A 21,909-nucleotide genomic window follows, 5' to 3' on the forward strand; every position below is an offset into this window, starting at 1 on the left:
GCACATGGGATGCGCCATAAGACGGTCTAACAGAACCGTAGTTTGTTAGGGAGAAAATGATTTTAGCATCCCTCGAGGGTTGGAGGGCAGGCATTTCTTGGCATTGGCGGAAAGAGAAACAATGTTTTGCGGAGTACTAGAGGAGAATGTGGCGAGCTGTCGTAGGCTCTCAAATTAAAACCTTACAAACATAGTAGCGGGAGTAAGGATCGATCCCACGAGGAGTAACTAGTTTAACTTTTGTGCTCAAGGAAATAATGGGGAGTTTGGAAAATAACGAAAATAAAGATTAAGTAAAAGATAATTTAAATAAACAAGAGATTAAATAAATCGAATAAAGCAATGAAACTAATATATTGAAAGCACTTATAATAGAAAATCTTGGTTAGTAAAGATCCACCACCGGAATTTAACACTGATCATTGATTAGTAAAGTAATTAATATGCAATTGAATATTTGTCGTGAAATTATTTCATTTCCGTTTTCCCTTAGTTATAGGTAACTAACGCACACGCGGTTTAATTACCCCTAACTACTAAATAACCTAAGACAAACGCTATAGATTTAATTTAATAGCAGCAATAGGAACTAGGAAAACCGACAAACTAAATAACACAAGCACAAGCGGTTGCATTTAACTTAGGAAAATATTCTACCCGAGTCCAATTATCACTAAGCCGTCAATAATTAACCCAGTTGATACTGAATATTAGAACAATTTGTAGCACAACATTATCTAATATAGCAAATAATTATATCAAGTAAATAACTAGTAGGCCTCCCTAGCAATTAAATAATACAACTATTCAAATAACTTAGAAGAATATTTAATACCCAAATGCATAAAAATTATATAATAAAAATAAATAAATAATCTTACAGCACAATCAATTCCGGGGCTTCGATTCACTAAACCAAGCTAAAGAAATTAGCAATGAATGGACATTGATAACAGCTTTACAGAATAATCGAGAGGGGAAGAATGAACGTTTTAGAATAGAAATCTTCCACTATTTATAACTTTCCAAAATGGACCTAGGCTATTTTCTACCACTCATTTTCCTAATTTCTCTCCACCAAGCGACGAAGTCTTCCGCAGGAGATGCCGCACGCTGTCGCATGAATTGGTCAACGAGACTTTCTGCCGTTGCCTTCGTATTGTACGTGCTGCTTAGGAACATAACAACAAACAAAAATTCTCTTTTTTTTTTTTTTAATTATTAAAGTTTAAGACTTATGTCTTGGGCTTTGAATTCACTAAGTAATTAAGGAAATGGGCCCTTGAAAAGCAAATAAACATAAAACCCAATACTAAGCCCAAAATTAATGTAAAACATTTATTTTAACTACTTAACTCTTGAGCTCTAAAAACATTACAAATAAAATATAATAACAAACAATAAATATAAATATATTATAAAAACCTATATAAATTAAAGTGTAAAAATATGTTTGTCAGAATGCAATGTTGTATTATTGGTAAATGCGCTTTTGGATTTTAATCATAAGGTTTTTGACAAAGTAGTTCCTGGGCTGTGCACAAGTTCTTGTCTTTGCAGTAATATACCTTTCTACGATTGTGGCCAAAATAAAAAAATATGTGCGCCGTGTATTCTTGGAACTCCTACTCAGAATACACCTTCACAACCGCCACCGTCTCCGGCCAGTGGAAAACGCAGTCATTGGGATGCGCCGTGTATCAAGAGGGCTGAGTTTGGCGGCGACATTCCGGCAGGAGGACAAGGACAAAGCCATACTCAATGAGCTTGAGTTTTTGTCAAGGCTCCATCACAAGAACCTAGTGAGGCTATTGGGCTATTGTGAGGATAACAATGAGAGATTGCTTGTTTTTGAGTACATGGAAAATGGCACACTTCATGATCAATTCCATAGGCTTGAGAGCTCACAACTCATGTCGTGGACCGTACTGATTCGCGTCGCCTTAAATGCAGCCCGAGGGATTGAGTACCTCCACGAGTATGCTGTGCCGCAAGTTATCCACCGCGACATCAAGTCATCCAACATATTGCTGGACAACACTTGGACTGCAAAGGTGTCCGACTTTGGGTTGTCCTTAATGGGACCTCAAGATGATAGGTCTCACCTTTCATTACAAACAGCGGGTACGATGGGGTACTTGGATCCAGAGTATTATATGATGCAAGTATTAACTACCAAGACCGATGTGTACATTTTTGGAGTAGTACTCCTCGAGCTATGTTTTGGAGTAGTACTCCTCGGCAAGGAATGTGGTGAATTATGTTGTTCTGTACATACAGTAAGATAATATTGCTAGGATTTTAGACCATCGAGTACCGCCTTCGACACCATTCGAGATTGATGCAATCACCTACATAGGTTTCCTAGAAGTAGATTATGTGAAGCAACATTGCAGAGATAGGCCGACAATGATGAAATCTTAAATAAGTTGGAAAGAGCCTTAACAGTTGATCAGCTTGCAACTCAGGTATTATTTCTTCTCACATTGATTTAACAAGTCTTCAATAAGAACAAGTTGAAGAGAGTGTTGATAGGTTGAAAGAGATTAGCAGTGGTTAGTTGGTATGTGAGGAAACTCCATTCTATCTTGTTGTAGGATATTGAAAGGGAGAACCCCGATGATGAAGTTGCAGAGATTAAGGAATCAATGAAGTATGGTCGTCGTTGGAGTGTGAGTGATGCTAGTATAAGCAAATACCAAGCCTTTGCTCAACCACTGCAACAATCTAAAATCCGCTTTGCTGAGTCAGGAACTAGCGGTACCTCCTCTGGATCTGACCTATTACCAACCTCTACTGCAACAGCTAATGAAGACACCTTTGCTTATATACTGCAATGTGGGTGGAAATGGTTTCTTCTGTGCTCATACCTTTTCATTTTCTTCACCCTTTTCCGTTATGGAATGTTGGAGATTTTCAGTAAACGGGACTGAGATGGCGTACAAGAGAATCTACAACGGCCCGAAATTGGCTGATCTTGGTTTCGGGAATTCTCACATTTGTGGAATTGTGGAGAATTCCGGGGGCCTTCAGTGCTTGCAATGGCCGGATTTTCGCCAGTCCAACCAGATTTCCCTCACCACGAATCTCGCATTGGGTCAAGATTTTGTTTGCGGGTTGCGCGATTCAGGCAAAGTTCAGTGCCTGGGGAGTGATTTAAATGTCACCGATCATGCCCCTAACGGGACTTATGATGATTTGGTCGCAGGTTCGCGCTAAGCGTGGGCTATTTTGTAGAAGGGGCGGTTAGATTGCTGGGGATATGGCCGAAGAAAAGCCGGAGGGCGAATTTGTGGGTCTTGCCTTGGGAAAGCACAGGGGATGCGCCATAAGACGGTCTAACAGAACCGTAGTTTGTTGGGGAGAAAATGATTTTAGCATCCCTTGAGGGTTGGAGGGCAGGCATTTCTTGGCATTGGCGGAAAGAGAAACAATGTTTTGCGGAGTGCTAGAGGAGAATGCAATGTTGTATTGTTGGGGAAATGCGCTTTTGGATTTAAATCTTCAGGTTTTCGGCAAAGTAGTTCCTGGGCTATGCACAAGTTCTTGTCTTTGCAGTAATATACCTTTCTACGGTTGCGGCCTAAATGAAAAAATATGTGCGCCGTGTGTTCTTGGAACTCCTATGCAGAATACACCTTCACAACCGCCACTGTCTCCGGCCAGTGGAAAACGCAGTCATTGGGATGCACTGTTTCTTTGATAGTTGTATTAGCCCTTATATGTCACCTATTTCCTCGGTACTGCACCATTACAGGAGGGTCAAGAATCCATTTTCCCTGCAGGTTAGACGAGGAAGACGCAGAGGCGGTCTTGGAAGATAGGCCCAGCCAATTGGTAAGTATGGTAAATGCTGGGATTTTAGAAGAGTTTTCTTTACAAGTGTTGCAACAAGTGACAAATAATTTTTCTGAGGAGCATAGAATTAGTGAAGGTAGTTTTAGGTCAGTGTACCATGCGACATTGGAAGATGGGCGGAGAGTGGCCATCAAGAGGGTTGAGTTTGGCGGCGGCATAAGATACCGGCAGGAGGACAAGGACAGTGCCTTACTCAATGAGCTTGAGTTTTTGTCAAGGCTCCATCACAAGATCCTAGTGAGGCTATTGGGCTATTGTGTGGATAACAATGATAGATTGCTTGTTTTGGAGTACATGGAAAATGGCACACTTCTTGATCAATTCCATATGCTTGAAAGCTCACAGCTCATGTCGTGGACCGCACGGATTCGCGTCGCCTTAGATGCAGCCCGAGGGATTGAGTACCTCCACGAGTACGCTGTGCTGCAAGTCATCCACCGCGATATCAAGTCATCCAACATATTGCTGGACAACGCTTGGACTGCAAAGGTGTTCAACTTTGGGTTGTCCTTAATGGGATCTCAAGATGATAGGTCTCACCTTTCATTACAAGAAGCGGGTACGATGGGGTACTTCGATCCAGAGTATTATATGATGCAAGTATTAACTACCAAGAGCGATGTGTACAGTTTTGGAGTAGTACTCCTCGTGCTGCTATTGGGAAAGAAAGCCATTCATAACAGTGAAGACGGGGAGGCAAGGAATGTGGTGAATTACGTTGTTCAGTACATACAGAAAGATAATATTGCTAGGATTTTAGACCGTCGAGTTCCTCCTTCGACACCATTCGAGATTGATGCAATCACCTACATAGGTTACCTAGCTGTAGACTATGTGAAGCAACATTGCAGAAATAGGCCGACAATGACTGAAATCTTAAATAAGTTGGAAAGAGCCTTAACAGTTGATGAACTTGAAACTCAGGTATTATTTTTTCTCCCATTGATTTAACAAGTTTTCAATAAGAACAAGTTGAAGAGAGTGTTGATAGGTGAAAGAGATTAGCAGTGGATAGTTGTTATGTGAAGAAACTCCATTCTATCTTGTTGCAGGATATTGAAAGGGAGAAGCCCGATGATGAAGTTGTAGAGATTAAGGAATCAATGAAGTATGGTCGTCGTTGGAGTGTGAGTGATGCTAGTATAAGCAAATACCTAGCCTTTGCTCAAACACTGCAACAATCTAAATTCCGCTTTGCTGAGGCAGGAACTAGCGGTACCTCCTCTCGATCCGACCTATTTCCAACCTCTACTGCAACAGCTATTGAAGACACCTTTGCTCAAATATGGCAATGTGGGTGGAAATGGTTTCCTCTGTGCTCATGCCTTTTCATTTTCTTCACCCTTTTCCGTTATGGAATGTTAGAGATTTTCAGTAAACGGGATTGAAATGGCGTACAAGAGAATCTACAACGGCCCAAAATTTGCTGATCTTGGTTCCGGGAATTCCCACATTTGTGGAATTGTGGAGAATTTCGGGGGCCTTCAGTGCTTGCAATGGCCGGAGTTTCGCCAGTCCAACCAAATTTCCCTCACCACGAATCTCGCATTGGGTCAAGATTTTGTTTGTGGGTTACGCGATTCAGGCAAAGTTCAGTGCCTGGGGAGTGATTCAAATGTCACCGATTATGCCCCCAACGGGACTTACGATGATTTGGTCACAGGTTCGCGCTACGCGTGCGCTATTTCGCATAAGGGGCGGTTGAATTGCTGGGGAGATATGGCCGAAGAAAAGCTGGAGGGCGAATTTGTGGGTCTTGCCTAGGGAGAGCACAGGTGATGCGCCATAAGACGGTCTGACAGAACCGTAGTTTGTTGGGGAGAAAATGATTTTAAAATCCCTCGAGGGTTGGAGAGCAGGCATTTCTTGGCATTGGCGGAAAGAGAAACAATGTTTTGCGGAGTGATAGAGGAGAATGCAATGTTTTATTGTTAGGGAAATGCCTATTTGGATTTTAATCTTAAGGTTTTCGACAAAGTAGTTCATGGGCTGTGCTCAAGTTCTTGTCGTTGAAGTAATATACATTTCTACGGTTGCGGCCAAAATGAAAAAATATGTGCGCCGTGTATTCTTGGAACTCCTACTCAGAATACACCTTCACAATCGCCACCGTCTCCGGCCAGTGGAAAACGCAGTCATTGGGATGTATTGTTTCTTTGATAGTTGTATTAACCCTTATATGTTACCTATTTCATAGGTACTGCACCATTACAGGAGGCTCTTGAATCTATTTTCCCTGCTGGTTGGACGAGGAAGAAGCAGAGGCGGTATTGGAAGAAAGGCCCAGCCAATTGGTAAGTATGGTAAATGCTGGGATTTTAGAAGAGTTTTCTTTACAAGTGTTGCAACAGGTGACAAATAATTTTTCTGAGGAGCATAGAATTGGTAAAGGTAGTTTTGGGTCAGTGTACCATGCGACATTGGAAGATCGGCAGAGAGTGGCCATCAAGAGGGCTGAGTTTGGCGGTGGCATAAGATACCGGCAGGAGGACAATGATTGTGCCTTCCTCAATGAGCTTGAGTTTTTGTCAAGGCTGCATAACAAGAACCTAGTGTGGATATTGGGCTATTGTGTGGATAACAATGAGAAATTTCTTGTTTTTCAGTACATGGAAAATGGCACACTTCATGATAAATTCCATAGGCTTGAAAGATCACAGCTCATGTCGTGGACCGCACGGATTCGCGTCGCCTTAGTTGCAGCCCGAGGGATTGAGTACCTCCACGAGTGTGCTGTGCCGCACGTTATCCACCACGACATCAAGTAATCCAGCATACTGTTGGACAACACTTGGACTGCAACGGTGTCCGTCTTTGGGTTGTCCTTAATGGGACCTCAAGATGATAGGTTTCACCTTTCATTACAAGCAGCGGGTACGATGGGGGTACTTGGATCCAGAGTATTATATGATGCAAGTATAAACTTCCAAGAGCGATGTGTACAGTTTTGGAGTAGTACTCCTCGTGCTGCTATTGGGAAAGAAATCCATTCATAACAGTGAAGACGGGGAGGCAAGGAATGTGGTGAATTACGCTGTTCCGTACATGCAGCAAGATAATATTGCTAGGATTTTAGACCGTCGAGTTCCTCCTTCGACACCATTCGAGATTGATTCAATCACCTACATAGGTTACCTAGAAGTAGATTATGTGAAGCAACATTGCAGAGATAGACCGACAATGACTAAAATCTTAAATAAGTTGGAAAGAACCTTAATAGTGATGAGCTTGCAACTCAGGTATTATTTTTTCTCCCATTGATTTAAAAAATTTTCAATAAGAACAAGTTGAAGAGAGTGTTGATATGTTGAAAGAGATTAGCAGTGGTTAGTTGTTATGTGAGGAAACTCCAGTCTATCTTGTTGCAGGATATTGAAAGGGAGAAGCCCGATGATGAAGTTGCAAAGATTAAGGAATCAATGAAGTATGGTCGTCGTTGGAGTGTGAGTGATGCTAGTATAAGAAAATACCAAGCCTTTTCTCAAACACTGCAACAATCTAAATTCCGCTTTTCTGAGGCAGGAACTAACGGTACCTCCTCTGGATCCGACCTATTTCTAACCTCTACTGCAACAGTTAATGAATACACCTTTGCTCAAATACTGCAATGTGGGTGGAAATGGTTTCCTCTGTGCTTATACCTTTTCATTTTCTTAACCCTTTTCCGTTATGTAATGTTGGAGATTTTCAGTATACGGGGCTGAGATGGCGTACAAGAGAATCTACAACGGCCTGAAATTGGCTGATCTTGGTTCCGGGAATTCGCACATTTGAGGAATTGTAGAGAATTCCGGGGGCCTTCAATGCTTGCAACGGCCAGAGTTTCGCCAGTCCAACCAGATTTCCCTCACCACGAATCTCCCATTTGGTCAAGATTTTGTTTGTGCGTTGCGCGATTTAAGCATAGTCCAGTGCCTGGGGAGTGATTCAAATATCACCGATCATGTCCCCAACGGGACTTACGATGATTTGGCCGCAGGTTCGCGCTACGCGTGCGCTATTTCGCAGAAGGGGCGGTTGGATTGCTGGGGAGATATGGCCGAAGAAAAGCCGGAGGGAGAATTTGTGGGTCTTGCCTGGTGATAGCACAGGGGATGCGCCATAAGACGGTCTAACAGAACCGTAGTTTGTTGGGCAGAAAATGATTTTAGCATCCCTCGAGGGTTGGAGGGCAGGCACTTCTTGGCATTGGCGGAAAGAGAAACAATGTTTTGCGGAGTGCTAGAGGAAAATGCAATGTTGTATTGTTGGGGAAATGCCCATTTGGATTTTAATCTTAAGGTTTTCGACAAAGTAGTTCCTGGGCTGTGCATAATTCTTGTCTTTGCAGTAACATATCTTTCTATGGTTGCGGCCAAAATGAAAAAATATGTGCACCGTGTATTCTTGGAACTCCTTCTCAGAATACACCTTCACAACCGCCACCATCTCCGGCCAGTGGAAAACGCAGTCATTGGGATGCACTATTTCTTTGATAGTTGTATTAGCCCTTATATGTTTCCTATTTCCTAGGTACTGCACCTTTACAGGAGGCTCAAGAATCCATTTTCCCTGTTGGTTAGAGGAGGAAGAAGAAGAGGCGGTCTTGGAAGAAAGGCCCAGCCAATTGGTAAGTATGGTAAATGCTAGGATTTTAGAAGAGTTTTCTTTACAAGTGTTGCAACAACTGACAAATGATTTTTCTGGGGAGCATAGAATTGGTAAAGGTAGTTTTTGGCCAGTGTACCTTGCGACATTGGAAGATGGGTGGAGAGTGGCCATCAAGAGGGCGCAATTTGGTGGCAGCATAAGATACCGGCAGGAGGACAAGGACAATGCCTTCCTCAATGAGCTTGAGTTTTTGTCAAGGATCTATCACAAGAACCTAGTGAGGCTATTGGGCTATTTTGAGAATAACAATGAGAGATTGCTTGTTTTTTAGTACATGTAAAATGGCACACTTCATGATCAATTCCATAGGCTTGAAAGCTCACATCTCATGTCGTGAACCGCACGGATTCGCGTCGCCTTAGATTCAGCCCGAGGGATTGAGTACCTCCACGAGTATGCTGTGCCGCAAGTCATCCACCGCAACATCAAATCATCCAACATAATGCTGGACAACACTTGGACTGCAAAGGTGTCCGACTTTTGGGTTGTCCTTAATGGGACCTCAAGATGATAGGTCTCACCTTTCATTACAAGCAGCGGGTACGATGGGGTACTTGGATCTAGAGTATTATATGATGCAAGTATTAACTACCAGGAGCGATGTGTATAGTTTTGGAGTAGTACTCCTTGTGCTGCTATTGGGAAAGAAAGCCATTCATAATAGTGAAGACGGGGAGGCAAGGAATGTGGTGAGTTATGTTTCTCCGTACATACAACAAGATAATATTGCTAGGATTTTAGACCTTCGAGTTCCTCCATCGACACCATTCGAGATTGATGCAATCACCTACATAGGTTACCTAGCAGTAGATTATGTGAAGCACCATTGCTGAGATAGGCAGACAATGACTGAAATATTAAATAAGTTGGAAAGAGCCTTAACAGTTATTGAGCTTGCAACTCAGGCATTATTTTTTCTCCCATTTATTTAACAAGTTTTCAATAAGAACAAGTTGAAGAGAGTGTTGATAGGTTGAAAGAGATTAGCAGTGGTTAGTTGTTCTGTGAGGAAACTCCATTCTATCTTGTTGCAGGATATTGAAAGGGAGAAGCCCGATGATGAAGTTGCAGAGATTATGGAATCAATGAAGTATGGTTGTCGTTGGAGTGTGAGTGATGCTATTATAAGCAAATACCAAGCCTTTGCTCAAACACTGCAACAATCTAAATTCCGCTTTGATGAGGCAGGAACTAGCGGTACCTCCTCTGGATCCGACCTATTTCCAACCTTTACTGCAACAGCTAATGAAGACACCTTTGCTCAAGTACTGCAATGTGGGTGGAAATGGTTTCCTCTGTGCTCATACCTTTTCATTTTCTTCACCCTTTTCTGTTATGGAATGTTGGAGATTTTAAGTAAACGGGACTGAGATGGCGTACAAGAGAATTTACAACAGCCCGAAATTGGCTGATCTTGGTTCAGGGAATTCCCACATTTGTGGAATTGTGGAGAATTTCGGGGGCCTTCAGTGCCTGCAATGGCTGGAGTTTCGCCATTCCAACCAGATTTCCCTCACCACGAATCTCGCATCGGGTCAAGATTTTATTTGCGGGTTGCGCGATTCAGGCAAAGTTCAGTGCCTGGGGAGAGATTCAAATGTCACTGATCATGACCCCAACGGGACTTACGATGATTTGGCCGCAGGTTCGCGCTACACGTGCGCTATATCGTAGTACGGGCGGTTAGATTGTTGGGGAGATATGGCCGAAGAAAAGCCGGAGGGCGAATTTGTGGGTCTTTCCTTGGGAGAGCACAGGGGTTGCGCCATAAGACGGTCTAACAGAACTGTCGTTTGTTGGGGAGAAAATGATTTTAGCATCCCTGTAAGGGGGGGAGAGTGTAACACCCCGTGTTACGATCCCTCAACCCGGAATTAATTATAAAATTAATTCCACCAAGAATAAATAAAAAGGGATTTAATCCCCATTAATTGATTGATATGGCCCACAGTGGATCATGGACCCTTGTCCAAATCCAAAACAAAATATATATACCCTATAGGACCAATAAGTATAGTGTAGCCCGAGCCCAAACATACTTAATCTTGACCCACCTAAACCAAGAAACCCAATCCTAACATAATAATAATAATAATAATAATAATAATAATAATAATAATAATAATAATAATAATAATAATAATAATAATAATAATAATAATAATAAAAATAATAATAATAATAATAATAATAATAATAATAATAATAATAAAATAACAATAATAATAATATATTATTATTATTATTATTATACATAGATGAACTAGGATACGTATATACGTATGAGTATATGCGTGTATATATATATATATATATATATATATATATATATATATATATATATATATATATATATATATATATATATATATATATATATATAGAGTACGTACATACGTATGAAAAGAGGAACCAAACACCCCCCTTCTCCCCTACTTCCAATACAGTACCACACAAGCTAAGGCATACAAGTACGTATACACCTAATCCTATACGAACAAGGCGTACGTATACATAAACATATATATATACGTACGCAAACCCCCATCTATACCTCCCTCTCTCTCTCTCTCTCAACCCCAACAAATCACCAACCTCTCCATCAACCCCCTCCTTCGTTCCATCAAGACATCGACGGAAACTCGGTCGGACGGCGAAGCGGTAATACGACGAGAGGCGTACGGCAACGCCGACGGCGGCAACAGAGTACGGCAACACCGACGGCGGCAACGGAGTCACGCAACAACGACGACGGCGACCCCTCCCTCCAACGAATGCACGGACAGGTGGTGGCGGGTTGGCAACAGGAGATGAGATTTCCGGAAGCCACCCGCTGCTCCTCGGCAAAACAGAATGAAGAAGAAGATGAAGGTAAGTTGTCATTATAGTCACCCTTGACTACTTAGGGATAAAAAGAATTAATGGCAGTAGGATTACCAAGGGGCGCTCAGCTCAGTTGGTTAGACTCGTGATGGGCTTTGGGGAGTGTTAGGGTTAAAATCTTGCTAGCACTTGTTGGTTGTATATGCTTATCATATTTTGGGGTCTAATTATGGGGGCGATTAATACACTTAGGGACGGTGATGATTTGTTCAGTACCATGATACTTTAATACTAGGTTTTACTACAATGGTTTGGGGAGAAAATCTAGGGTTCAAATCTCTTAGGGTTTAATTATTTTATAGCTCGATTATTTAGTGAAAAGTCTGATTTGATTCACAGGTTCCGTTGATGGTGTTTCGGATTAATAAGCGAATATGGTAACCCATGTCTCAACAAAACCTATTTTCGTAGTTATGATTTCCCCCATAGGTTTTCCCCGTATTATTGTGTATCGATGATTTGTGATGTTATTATTAATGATTGATGGGACAATTCCATGGGTGATCTTAACATCGGGAGATTATTGATAACTATGGTGTTCTTAACGATTATGTGGAGTCTTGATGATTATATGGCGTTCTTGATGCTTATGTGTTATTTGTACCGAATCTTGTAATTAGAAGACGAACCGTATTCTTGTTGATATAAAAGTAATTAGAACCCTAGGTTGATGTTCTTGTTGGCGTTCTTGATGCTTAGGTGATATTCTTACCGAATCTTGTAATTAGAAGACGAATCGTATTCTTGTTGGATTAAAAATAATTAGAACCCTAGGTTATATCGTGGAATTCGTATGGTATTGTTCTTGGTATATTGGGTGGGATTTCGCATGATTGGGTGTTTATTATGTCTAGAAAAGCATGATAGGTTATGTGCCGTTTGATTCTTGATTTTGATCCGTTAAATTGTCTACGTGTGTTATCAATTGCGTTTGAAAGTGTCTAAGCATGGTCTCGGGTTCCACGAAGGTTCCCGGGGAGTTTTTGGTGTTAATGAGTCAGTGGGGGGTAGGGGACCCACCACCTACCCGCGGTCAAAAGGGGCAGTTCCGGCAGCGGGCAACCGGCGGGCGGGCAGCTGACCGCCGGCGACCCGCTGCCCGGAACAGCGTTACCGGCGGGCAGCCGGCGGGTGGCCCCCCACCTACCGGCTACCCGCTGGAAATTCCCACACTTGGGACCCCGACTTCCCCGTTTGATGTTTCCCCGACCCCCGTGGTGTCCCAACGGACTCCGTCTATCGTGCCTATGTCTAGTTTGATGTTTCGGGTACCGTTCGTAGGTTGTATGAGTTTTATATATTTCATGCTAGTTGAATTGGTATCCCGCTGACCTAGGTGAAAGGAGTATGAACCCCTTAGGACCATTCTTAGTATGTGAAGGATCACGCATAGGTTTTGTTATACGTTTTCTCCCCCTTCCCAATGTGTTAATGTGGGTTGCATGTGCTTGCTATGTGTTATGTGTGCATGTCACCCCGATTTGGTTGAGACCAATCGGGCTATACGGGCAGTCGGGTGGGCTGAGAACTATACCGGCTGTTAACCAGGCTGGTAGAGACCGGTCAGGTATATAAATATTATATAGGACTAAGTTCCACTATACGGGCAGTCGGATGGGCTGAGAACCATACCGGCTGTTAACCAGGCTGGTAAAGACCGGTCAGGTATATAAATATTATATAGGACAAAGGTCCACTATACGGGCAGTTGAATGGGTTGAGAACCATCCCAACTGTTAACCAGGCTAGTAAAGACCGGTCAGGTATATAAATATTATATAGAACTGCGGTTCATTAGTCGGTTGCGATCGACTCCTCCGTAAGGTGAGACGGGGCAGGGTGCTGCAGGGCCGTGTCAGAGCTATATGTGCTGACCCTCATGTATGGGCATGCGATTGGTCCTGTGGCGCCAACAAAGTGTGCTATGTGATGAGATATGGATGAGCTGCGTTTATGAGTATATTCGGGGATGTGACTATGGGATTTATGCTGGGGATTGTTTATGTTGGGTTATGATTATTAATTGTGCTCAGCTTTATCTGTCTTGCCTGCTGTGGATTGTATACGCTTGTTATAACTGTTGCTTATGTCTAGCCTTATCTGTCGAGTCATTCCCGGTTTTAAAAACTAGAGTCTCGTAGGATATATCTTCATGCTTCAAAATGGTTTTCGTATATCTATATATATACCTCTATATGTAATGTATTTCAACGCGTTGGAGTGGGTTACCAGCATCTCTCGCTGAACAGATATATTTGGCTTTCAGGCACAGAAGAGTAAGTCACTGGAGCGCGCTAGAACTTGGAACGTAGAAGTAGTTAGTTTCCCCTTCGGCCTGCGTGCCGTGTTTACGTATTTACATTATTGAGACATTAGTTAGTTAGCTTGTGCACCTGAGTTCTCTAGCTCAGGTGTGGCATAGCACCCCGTACTCTTGTATTCTGTTTTGGGATTTAATAAGATTTCACCTTTATTTAATAAGTTTTAATTATCCTGAAAATCTGGGGTGTTACAGTTGGTATCAGAGCCTAAGTTTGACCCTAGGATAAGACTCTTAAGACATGACTTTAGGACATTAAGCTTGAACTCTAGGTATATAGGTACAGAGGACCTAGGAAACTTAGGACACGCAGTGAGGCTGTGAGTTTATCACTTCCATTTAAGTTCCCATGCCTGCTTTCTATCTAGCTTCAATTCTTTTAGTTAAAGCACCAGGTAAGGGTGCGAGTAGATAAGTTTACTTCCATAACGGGGTAAGATACACTTACCCGATAAATCGCCTCGTCCTAATTCCCGCCAAAAGACTTGACAAAAGACCGTGACCAAAGAGAAGGAAGATTTGGATGACTACTAAGACAGGGCGGTCAAGATAAGACGTTTGCATCAAGACGTCAGGACTACTCAAAGGAGACGGACTGCAATACTCACCAACCGGGGGTTAACTACAATGATCCCTGATTCAGACAAATGGCGTGCACCTTCCGACAGATTGCTTTATCTCCGCAAACCCAGGTTGCAGCTACAACAAACAGGAAAGAGAACTAGGACGCTAATTAAACACGAGAAAGTGAAGTAGCGAATGGACGACACTATTAGTTAAATCCTTAGGTGCAAGGTAAGTATATCGCGACGCCTTGCGACCCCATTACCTCAGTTTAAAATATCATCCGCCTTGAAATCTCAGCATCTTGCTATCCCTATTTGTTGAGAACTCCCACCCCGAATCCTTAATTATCCTTTAGAGCAGTTCACGACCATTATGACTTTACTCACCCTTTTGTTGCGCCTAACCCGAGCCCTCGGAAACCCTAAATTGTTGTGAGCATTGGAATCATCGCCATTGCTCTAAGTTTATATTTCCCCTCCCTTGGAAACCCTGTTAAGGCCCTTTCTTAGAGCAGTATAAAACCCTTACTCTGCCCAGGGGCGTGAAGAGCCGGTGTTCGTTATTAAAATAAGTTGTTAGATAGGGATCGACGGATTAGGTGGAAGTTACGAATGCATGAAAGGTATCATCGCACCTTTGCACGAAATCCGTGAAGGCTTTACAAGATACCATCACCAGTACGTGCGTCACCAAGGAACACCATGCGTTGACAAAGACGGGCGAACAAATGCATTCCGAAGAGAATAGTGTGTCAGATGCCCTCACAATAGAAAACATCGTCAAAAAAAAAAAAGGGTGCAACAGGCCGAACTTCAAGGAGGACATAAAATCTTGCTAAGAATTTCATCCACCAAGGAAGGGATGAAACTCGATAGAACAAGAAAGCCAACCCAAAACCCCTTGACCCTTAGGAACCCTCGGCAAGGATTAGAAGTCAAGACCTAGGGATTGGCCTCACTAACCGACTAGGTCTAGACTTTTGAACATCTGAGGGGAACATGCACGGAAATCATCACGAGGATTCCCTTGGAAGCAATAAAGATGAAGGAAACTTCCGCATGGGAAGAGAAGATCAAACGAAAATCTTAGAGTCAAACGAAGCCAAAACTAAGGAAATGGATCATCAGTCCGCCTTTACGTCACAACCGAGCTTCAAACATGCATAATCACTCGAAGCCAAGAGTCCTTAGCCCTATCCCTTTCCCTTCCCTTGCCAATCAAATACCATTTCGTTAAGGAATCCGTTCTACCACTCCAAACCTCACTCTTGATCCCTCATTTCAAACAAACCCATACAAGGTAGCAACCTTCTTTCCTAAATTACAACTTTGAAAACATCGACCCTATTCCTACTTAGCCGTCCCTCGACTTTGAAACCTAAATCCTGCACTTCTTGTACCCCTTTAACCCAGACCAAGAGAACATAGATATATATATATATATAGTTAGATATTGTCCAGTAGAATATTTTCCCTAGACGACTGCTGCGCTAATTGCGACCTTTTATTCCCTAAAATGGTTCCTAAGCTTCGAGGACGAAGCTTCCTGTAAGGGGGGGAGAGTGTAACACCCCGTGTTACGATCCCTCAACCCGGAATTAATTATAAAATTAATTCCACCAAGAATAATTAAAAAGGGATTTAATCCCCATTAATTGATTGATATGGCCCACAGTGGATCATGGACCCTTGTCCAAATCCAAAACAAAATATATATACCCTATAGGACCAATAAGTATAGTGTAGCCCGAGCCCAAACATACTTAATCTTGACCCACCTAAACCAAGAAACCCAATCCTAACATAATAATAATAATAATAATAATAATAATAATAATAATAATAATAATAATAATAATAATAATAATAATAATAATAATAATAATAAAATAACAATAATAATAATAATATATTATTATTATTATTATTATTATACATAGATGAACTAGGATACGTATATACGTATGAGTATATGCGTGTATATATATATATATATATATATATATATATATATATATATATATATATATATATATATATATATATATATATACATATATATATATACATATATATATATATATATATATATATATATATATATATATATATATATAGAGTACGTACATACGTATGAAAAGAGGAACCAAACACCCCCCTTCTCCCCTACTTCCAATACAGTACCACACAAGCTAAGGCATACAAGTACGTATACACCTAATCCTATACGAACAAGGCATACGTATACATAAACATATATATATATATGTACGCAAACCCCCATCTGTACCTCCCTCTCTCTCTCTCTCTCAACCCCAACAAATCACCAACCTCTCCATCAACCCCCTCCTTCGTTCCATCAAGACATCGACGGAAACTCGGTCGGACGGCGAAGCGGTAATACGACGAGAGGCGTACGGCAACGCCGACGGCAGCAACGGAGTACGGCAACACCGACGGCGGCAACGGAGTCATGCAACAACGACGACGGCGACCCCTCCCTCCAACGAACGCACGGACAGGTGGTGGCGGGTTGGCAACAGGAGATGAGATTTCCGGAAGCCACCCGCTGCTCCTCGGCAAAACAGAACGAAGAAGAAGATGAAGGTAAGTTGTCATTATAGTCACCCTTGACTACTTAGGGATAAAAAGAATTAATGGCAGTAAGATCACCAAGGGGCGCTTAGCTTAGTTGGTTAGACTTGTGATGGGCTTTGGGGAGTGCTAGGGTTCAAATCTTGCTAGCACTTGTTGGTTGTATATGCTTATCATATTTTGGGGTATAATTATGGGGGCGATTAATACACTTAGGGACGGTGATGATTTGTTCAGTACCATGATATCCCGTAGGCTTAATACTAGGTTATACTACACGGTGGTTAGATGATTGATTTGGGTTTCATGTTAACAATGGGTGAGTTAGCTTAGTAGGGTAGGACATGGTTGGTTTGGGGAGAAAATCTAGGGTTCAAATCTCTTAGGGTTTAATTATTTTAGGGTTTAATTATTTTATAGCTCGATTATTTAGTGAAAAGTCCGATTTGATTCACAGGTTCCGTTGATGGTGTTTCGGATTAATAAGCGAATAAGGTAACCCATGTCTCAACAAAACCTATTTTCGTAGTTATGATTTCCCCCGTAGGTTTTCCCCGTATTATTGTGTATCGATGATTTGTGATGTTATTATTAATGATTGATGGGACAATTTCATGGGTGATCTTGACATCGGGAGATTATTGATAACTATGGTGTTCTTAACGATTATGTGGAGTCTTGATGATTATATGGCGTTCTTGATGCTTATGTGTTATTTGTACCGAATCTTGTAATTAGAAGACGAACCGTATTCTTGTTGATATAAAAGTAATTAGAACCCTAGGTTGATGTTCTTGTTGGCATTCTTGATGCTTAGGTGATATTCTTACCGAATCTTGTAATTAGAAGACGAATCGTATTCTTGTTGGATTAAAAATAATTAGAACCCTAGGTTATATCGTGGAATTCGTATGGTATTGTTCTTGGTATATTGGGTGGGATTTCGCATGATTGGGTGTTTATTATGTCTAGAAAAGCATGATAGGTTATGTGTCGTTTGATTCTTGATTTTGATCCGTTAAATTGTCTACGTGTGTTATCAATTGCGTTTGAAAGTGTCTAAGCATGATCTCGGGTTCCACGAAGGTTCCCGGGGCGTTTTTGGTGTTAATGAGTCAGTGGGGGGTAGGTGGGGGTAGGGGACCCGCCACCTACCCGCGGTCAAAAGGGGCAGTTCCGGCAGCGGGCAACCGGCGGGCGGGCAGCTGCCCGCCGGCGACCCGCTGCCCGGAACAGCGTTACTGGCGGGTGGCCCCCCACCCACCGGCTACCCGCTGGAAATTCCCACACTTGGGACCCCGACTTCCCCGTTTGATGTTTCCCCGACCCCCGTGGTGTCCCAACGGACTCCGTCTATCGTGCCTATGTCTAGTTTGATGTTTCGGGTACCGTTCGTAGGTTGTATGAGTCTTATATATTGCATGCTAGTTGAATTGGTATCCCGCTGACCTAGGTGAAAGGAGTATGAACCCCTTAGGACCATTCTTAGTATGTGAAGGATCACGCATAGGTTTTGTTATACGTTTTCTCCCCCTTCCCAATGTGTTAATGTGGGTTGCATGTGCTTGCTATGCGTTATGTGTGCATGTCACCCCGATTTGGTTGAGACCAATCGGGCTATACGGCAGTCGGGTGGGCTGAGAACCATACCGGCTGTTAACCAGGCTGGTAGAGACCGGTCAGGTATATAAATATTATATAGGACTAAGTTCCACTATACGGGCAGTCGGATGGGCTGAGAACCATACCGGCTGTTAACCAGACTGGTAAAGACCGGTCAGGTATATAAATATTATATAGGACAAAGGTCCACTATACGGGCAGTTGAATGGGTTGAGAACCATCCCAACTGTTAACCAGGCTGGTAAAGACCGGTCAGGTATATAAATATTATATAGAACTGCGGTTAATTAGTCGGTTGCGATCGACTCCTCCGTAAGGTGAGACGGGGCAGGGTGCTGCAGGGCCGTGTCAGAGCTATATGTGCTGACCCTCATGTATGGGCATGCGATTGGTCCTGTGGCGCCAACAAAGTGTGCTATGTGATGAGATATGGATGAGTTGTGTTTATGAGTATATTGGGGGATGTGACTATGGGATTTATGCTGGGGATTGTTTATGTTGGGTTATGATTATTAATTGTGCTCAGCTTTATCTGTCTTGCCTGCTGTGGATTGTATACGCTTGTTATAACTGTTGCTTGTGTCTAGCCTTATCTGTCGAGTCGTTCCCTGTTTTAAAAACTAGAGCCTCGTAGGATATATCTTCATGCTTCAAAATGGTTTTCGTATATCTATATATATACCTCTATATGTAATGTATTTCAACGCGTTGGAGTGGGTTACCAGCATCTCTCGCTGAACAGATATATTTGGCTTTCAGGCACAGAAGAGTAAGTCACTGGAGCGCGCTAGAACTTGGAACGTAGAAGTAGTTAGTTTCCCCTTCGGCCTGCGTGCCGTGTTTACGTATTTACATTATTGAGACATTAGTTAGTTAGCTTGTGCACCTGAGTTCTCTAGCTCAGGTGTGGCATAGCACCCCGTACTCTTGTATTCTGTTTTGGGATTTAATAAGATTTCACCTTTATTTAATAAGTTTTAATTATCCTGTAAATCTGGGGTGTTACAGGAGGGCAGGCATTTCTTGGCATTGGTGGAAAGAGAAACAATGTTTTGCGGAGTGCTATAGGAGAATGCAATGTTGTATTGTTGGGAAAATTCCCTTTTGGACTTTTATCTTAAGGTTTTCGACAAATTAGTTACTGGGCTGTGCACAAGTTCTTGTCTTTGAAGTAATATACCTTTCTACGGTTGCGGCCAAAATGAAAAAATATGTGCGCCGTGTATTCTTGGAACTCCTACTCAGAATACACCTTCACAACCGCCACCGTCTCCCGGCCAGTGGAAAACGTAGTCATTGGGATGCACAGTTTCTTTGATAGTTGTATTAGACCTTATATGTTACCTATTTCCTAGGTACTGCACCATTACAGGAGGCTTAAGAATCCATTTTCCCTGCTGGTTAGACGAGGAAGAAGCAGAGGCGGTCTTGGAAGAAAGGCCCAGCCAATTGATAAGTATGGTAAATGCTGGGATTTTAGAAGAGTTTCATTACAAGTGTTGCAACAAGTAACAAATAATTTTTCTGAGGAGCATAGAATTAGTGAAGGTAGTTTTAGGTCAGTGTACCATGCGACATTGGAAGATGGGCGGAGAGTGGCCATCAAGAGGGCTGAGTTTGGCAGCGGCATAAGATACCGGCAGGAGGACAACGACAATGCCTTCCTCAATGAGCTTGAGTTTTTGTCAAGGCTCCATCACAAAAACCTAGTGAACCTATTGGGCTATTGTGAGGATAACAATGAGAGGTTGCTTGTTTTTTAGTATATGAAAAATGGCACACTTCATGATCAATTCCATAGGCTTGAAAGCTCACAGCTCATGTCGTGGACCGCACGGATTCGCGTCGCCATAGATTCAGCCGGAGGGATTGAGTACCTCCACGAGCATGCTGTGCCACAAGTCATCTACCGTGACATCAAGTCATCCAACATATTGCTGGACAACAGTTGGACTGCAAAGGTGTCCGACTTTGGGTTGTCCTTAATGGGACCTCAAGATGATAAGTCTCACCTTTCATTACAAGCAGCGGGTACGATGGGGTACTTGGATACAGAGTATTATATGATGAAAGTATTAACTACCAAGAGCGATGTGTACAGTTTTGGAGTAGTACTCCTCGAGCTGTTATTGGGAAAGAAAGCCATTCATAACAGTGACGACGGGGAGGCAAGGAATGTGGTCAGTTATGCTGTTCCGAACATACAGCAAGATAATATTGCTTGGATTTTAGACCGTCGAGTTCCTCCTTCGACACCATTCAAGATTGATGCAATCACCTACATAGGTTACATAGCAGTAGATTATGTGAAGCAACATTGCAGAGATAGGCCGACAATGACTGAAATCTTAAATAAGTTGGAAAGAGCCTTAACAGTTGATGAGCTTGCAACTCAGGTATTATTTTTTCTCCCATTGATTTAACAAGTTTTCAATAATAACAAGTTGAAGATAGTGTTGATAGGTTGAAAGAGATTAGCAGTGGTTAGTTGTTATGTGAGGAAACTCCATTCTATCTTGTTGAAGGATATTGAAAGGGAGGAGCCCGATGATGAAGTTGCAGAGATTAAGGAATCAATGATGTATGGTCGTCGTTGGAGTGTGAGTGATGCTAGTATAAGCAAATACCAAGCCTTTGCTCAAACACTGCAACAATAATCTAAATTCCGCTTTGCTGAGGAAGGAACTAACGGTACCTCCTCTGGATCCGACCTATTTCTAACCTCTACTGCAACAGCTAATGAAGACACCTTTGCTCAAATACTGCAATGTGAGTGGAAATGGTTTCCTCTGTGCTCATACCTTTTCATTTTCTTCACCCTTTTCCGTTATGGAATGTTGGAGATTTTAAGTAAACGGGACTGAGATGGCGTTCAAGAGAATCTATAACGGCACGAAATTGGCTGATCTTGGTTCCAGGAATTCCCACATTTGTGGAATTGTGGAGAATTCCGGGGGCCTTCAGTGCTTGCAATGGCCAGAGTTTCGCCAGTCCAACCAGATTTCCATCACCACGAATCTCGCATTGGGTCAAGATTTTATTTGCGGGTCTCGCGTAAGGGTAAACTTGTCCTTGCACATATGATTGGTGTTTAAGCTTGCCCTAGCAAGACACACATTTCATTCATCATCTTCTAGCCAATCTCCTAAACACTCCACCTTCTCTCTAAGAAATCTTAGCTTTCTCTCCAAGCTAAAAGAAGATGTTCCTTGTCTTGCAAAAATTCAATCCAAGATCCCACCTTTATACCTCCCAAGCATAGGAAAGGGTAAAATCTAAAGTTATTTAGTGTTTTTGGTTAGCTTTAAGGTGTCTTTATCTAAGTTTGGTGTTTTCTTGTGGTTTGGCTTGTGTGAGAAGGTTGTGAGGAAGAAGAACTTCCAAGTAGGGCTTAGGAGGGTTGGAAGGAAGAAG

At 42.2% G+C, this 21,909-nt stretch overlaps 1 protein-coding gene and 2 pseudogenes across 1 annotated transcript; all 3 read left to right on the plus strand.

Moving 5' to 3' along the window:
- The first annotated feature begins 1,688 nt into the window (after positions 1 to 1,688).
- LOC109157606 lies at positions 1,689 to 7,281 on the plus strand (annotated as a pseudogene).
- Positions 7,282 to 7,437: 156 nt separating this feature from the next.
- LOC109157607 lies at positions 7,438 to 9,878 on the plus strand (annotated as a pseudogene).
- A 1-nt stretch (position 9,879) lies between these two features.
- Positions 9,880 to 21,152, plus strand: LOC109157608 (serine/threonine-protein kinase-like protein CCR4). The gene is made up of 5 exons (XM_019305459.1): positions 9,880 to 10,153; positions 19,504 to 19,577; positions 19,851 to 20,242; positions 20,297 to 20,891; positions 21,021 to 21,152. Exons 1-5 carry the CDS (start codon positions 9,880 to 9,882, stop codon positions 21,150 to 21,152), a joined length of 1,467 nt encoding a protein of 488 aa, XP_019161004.1.
- Positions 21,153 to 21,909: the final 757 nt, after the last annotated feature.

The sequence above is a fragment of the Ipomoea nil genome, unplaced genomic scaffold, assembly GCF_001879475.1.
Source record: "Ipomoea nil cultivar Tokyo-kokei standard unplaced genomic scaffold, Asagao_1.1 scaffold2791, whole genome shotgun sequence".
NCBI lineage: Eukaryota > Viridiplantae > Streptophyta > Magnoliopsida > Solanales > Convolvulaceae > Ipomoea > Ipomoea nil.

What these genes read in the sequence shown, in the direction of transcription:
- LOC109157608 (XM_019305459.1), top strand. Translation starts at nt 9,880, where the DNA reads ATGGCGTACAAGAGAATTTACAACAGCCCGAAATTGGCTGATCTTGGT. An exon ending in CTATAGGAGAATGCAATGTT is followed by an intron (nt 19,578 to 19,850) that starts GTATTGTTGGGA and finishes CCTATTTCCTAG; the next exon opens with GTACTGCACCATTACAGGAG. An exon ending in TGTGAGGATAACAATGAGAG is followed by an intron (nt 20,243 to 20,296) that starts GTTGCTTGTTTT and finishes TCAATTCCATAG; the next exon opens with GCTTGAAAGCTCACAGCTCA.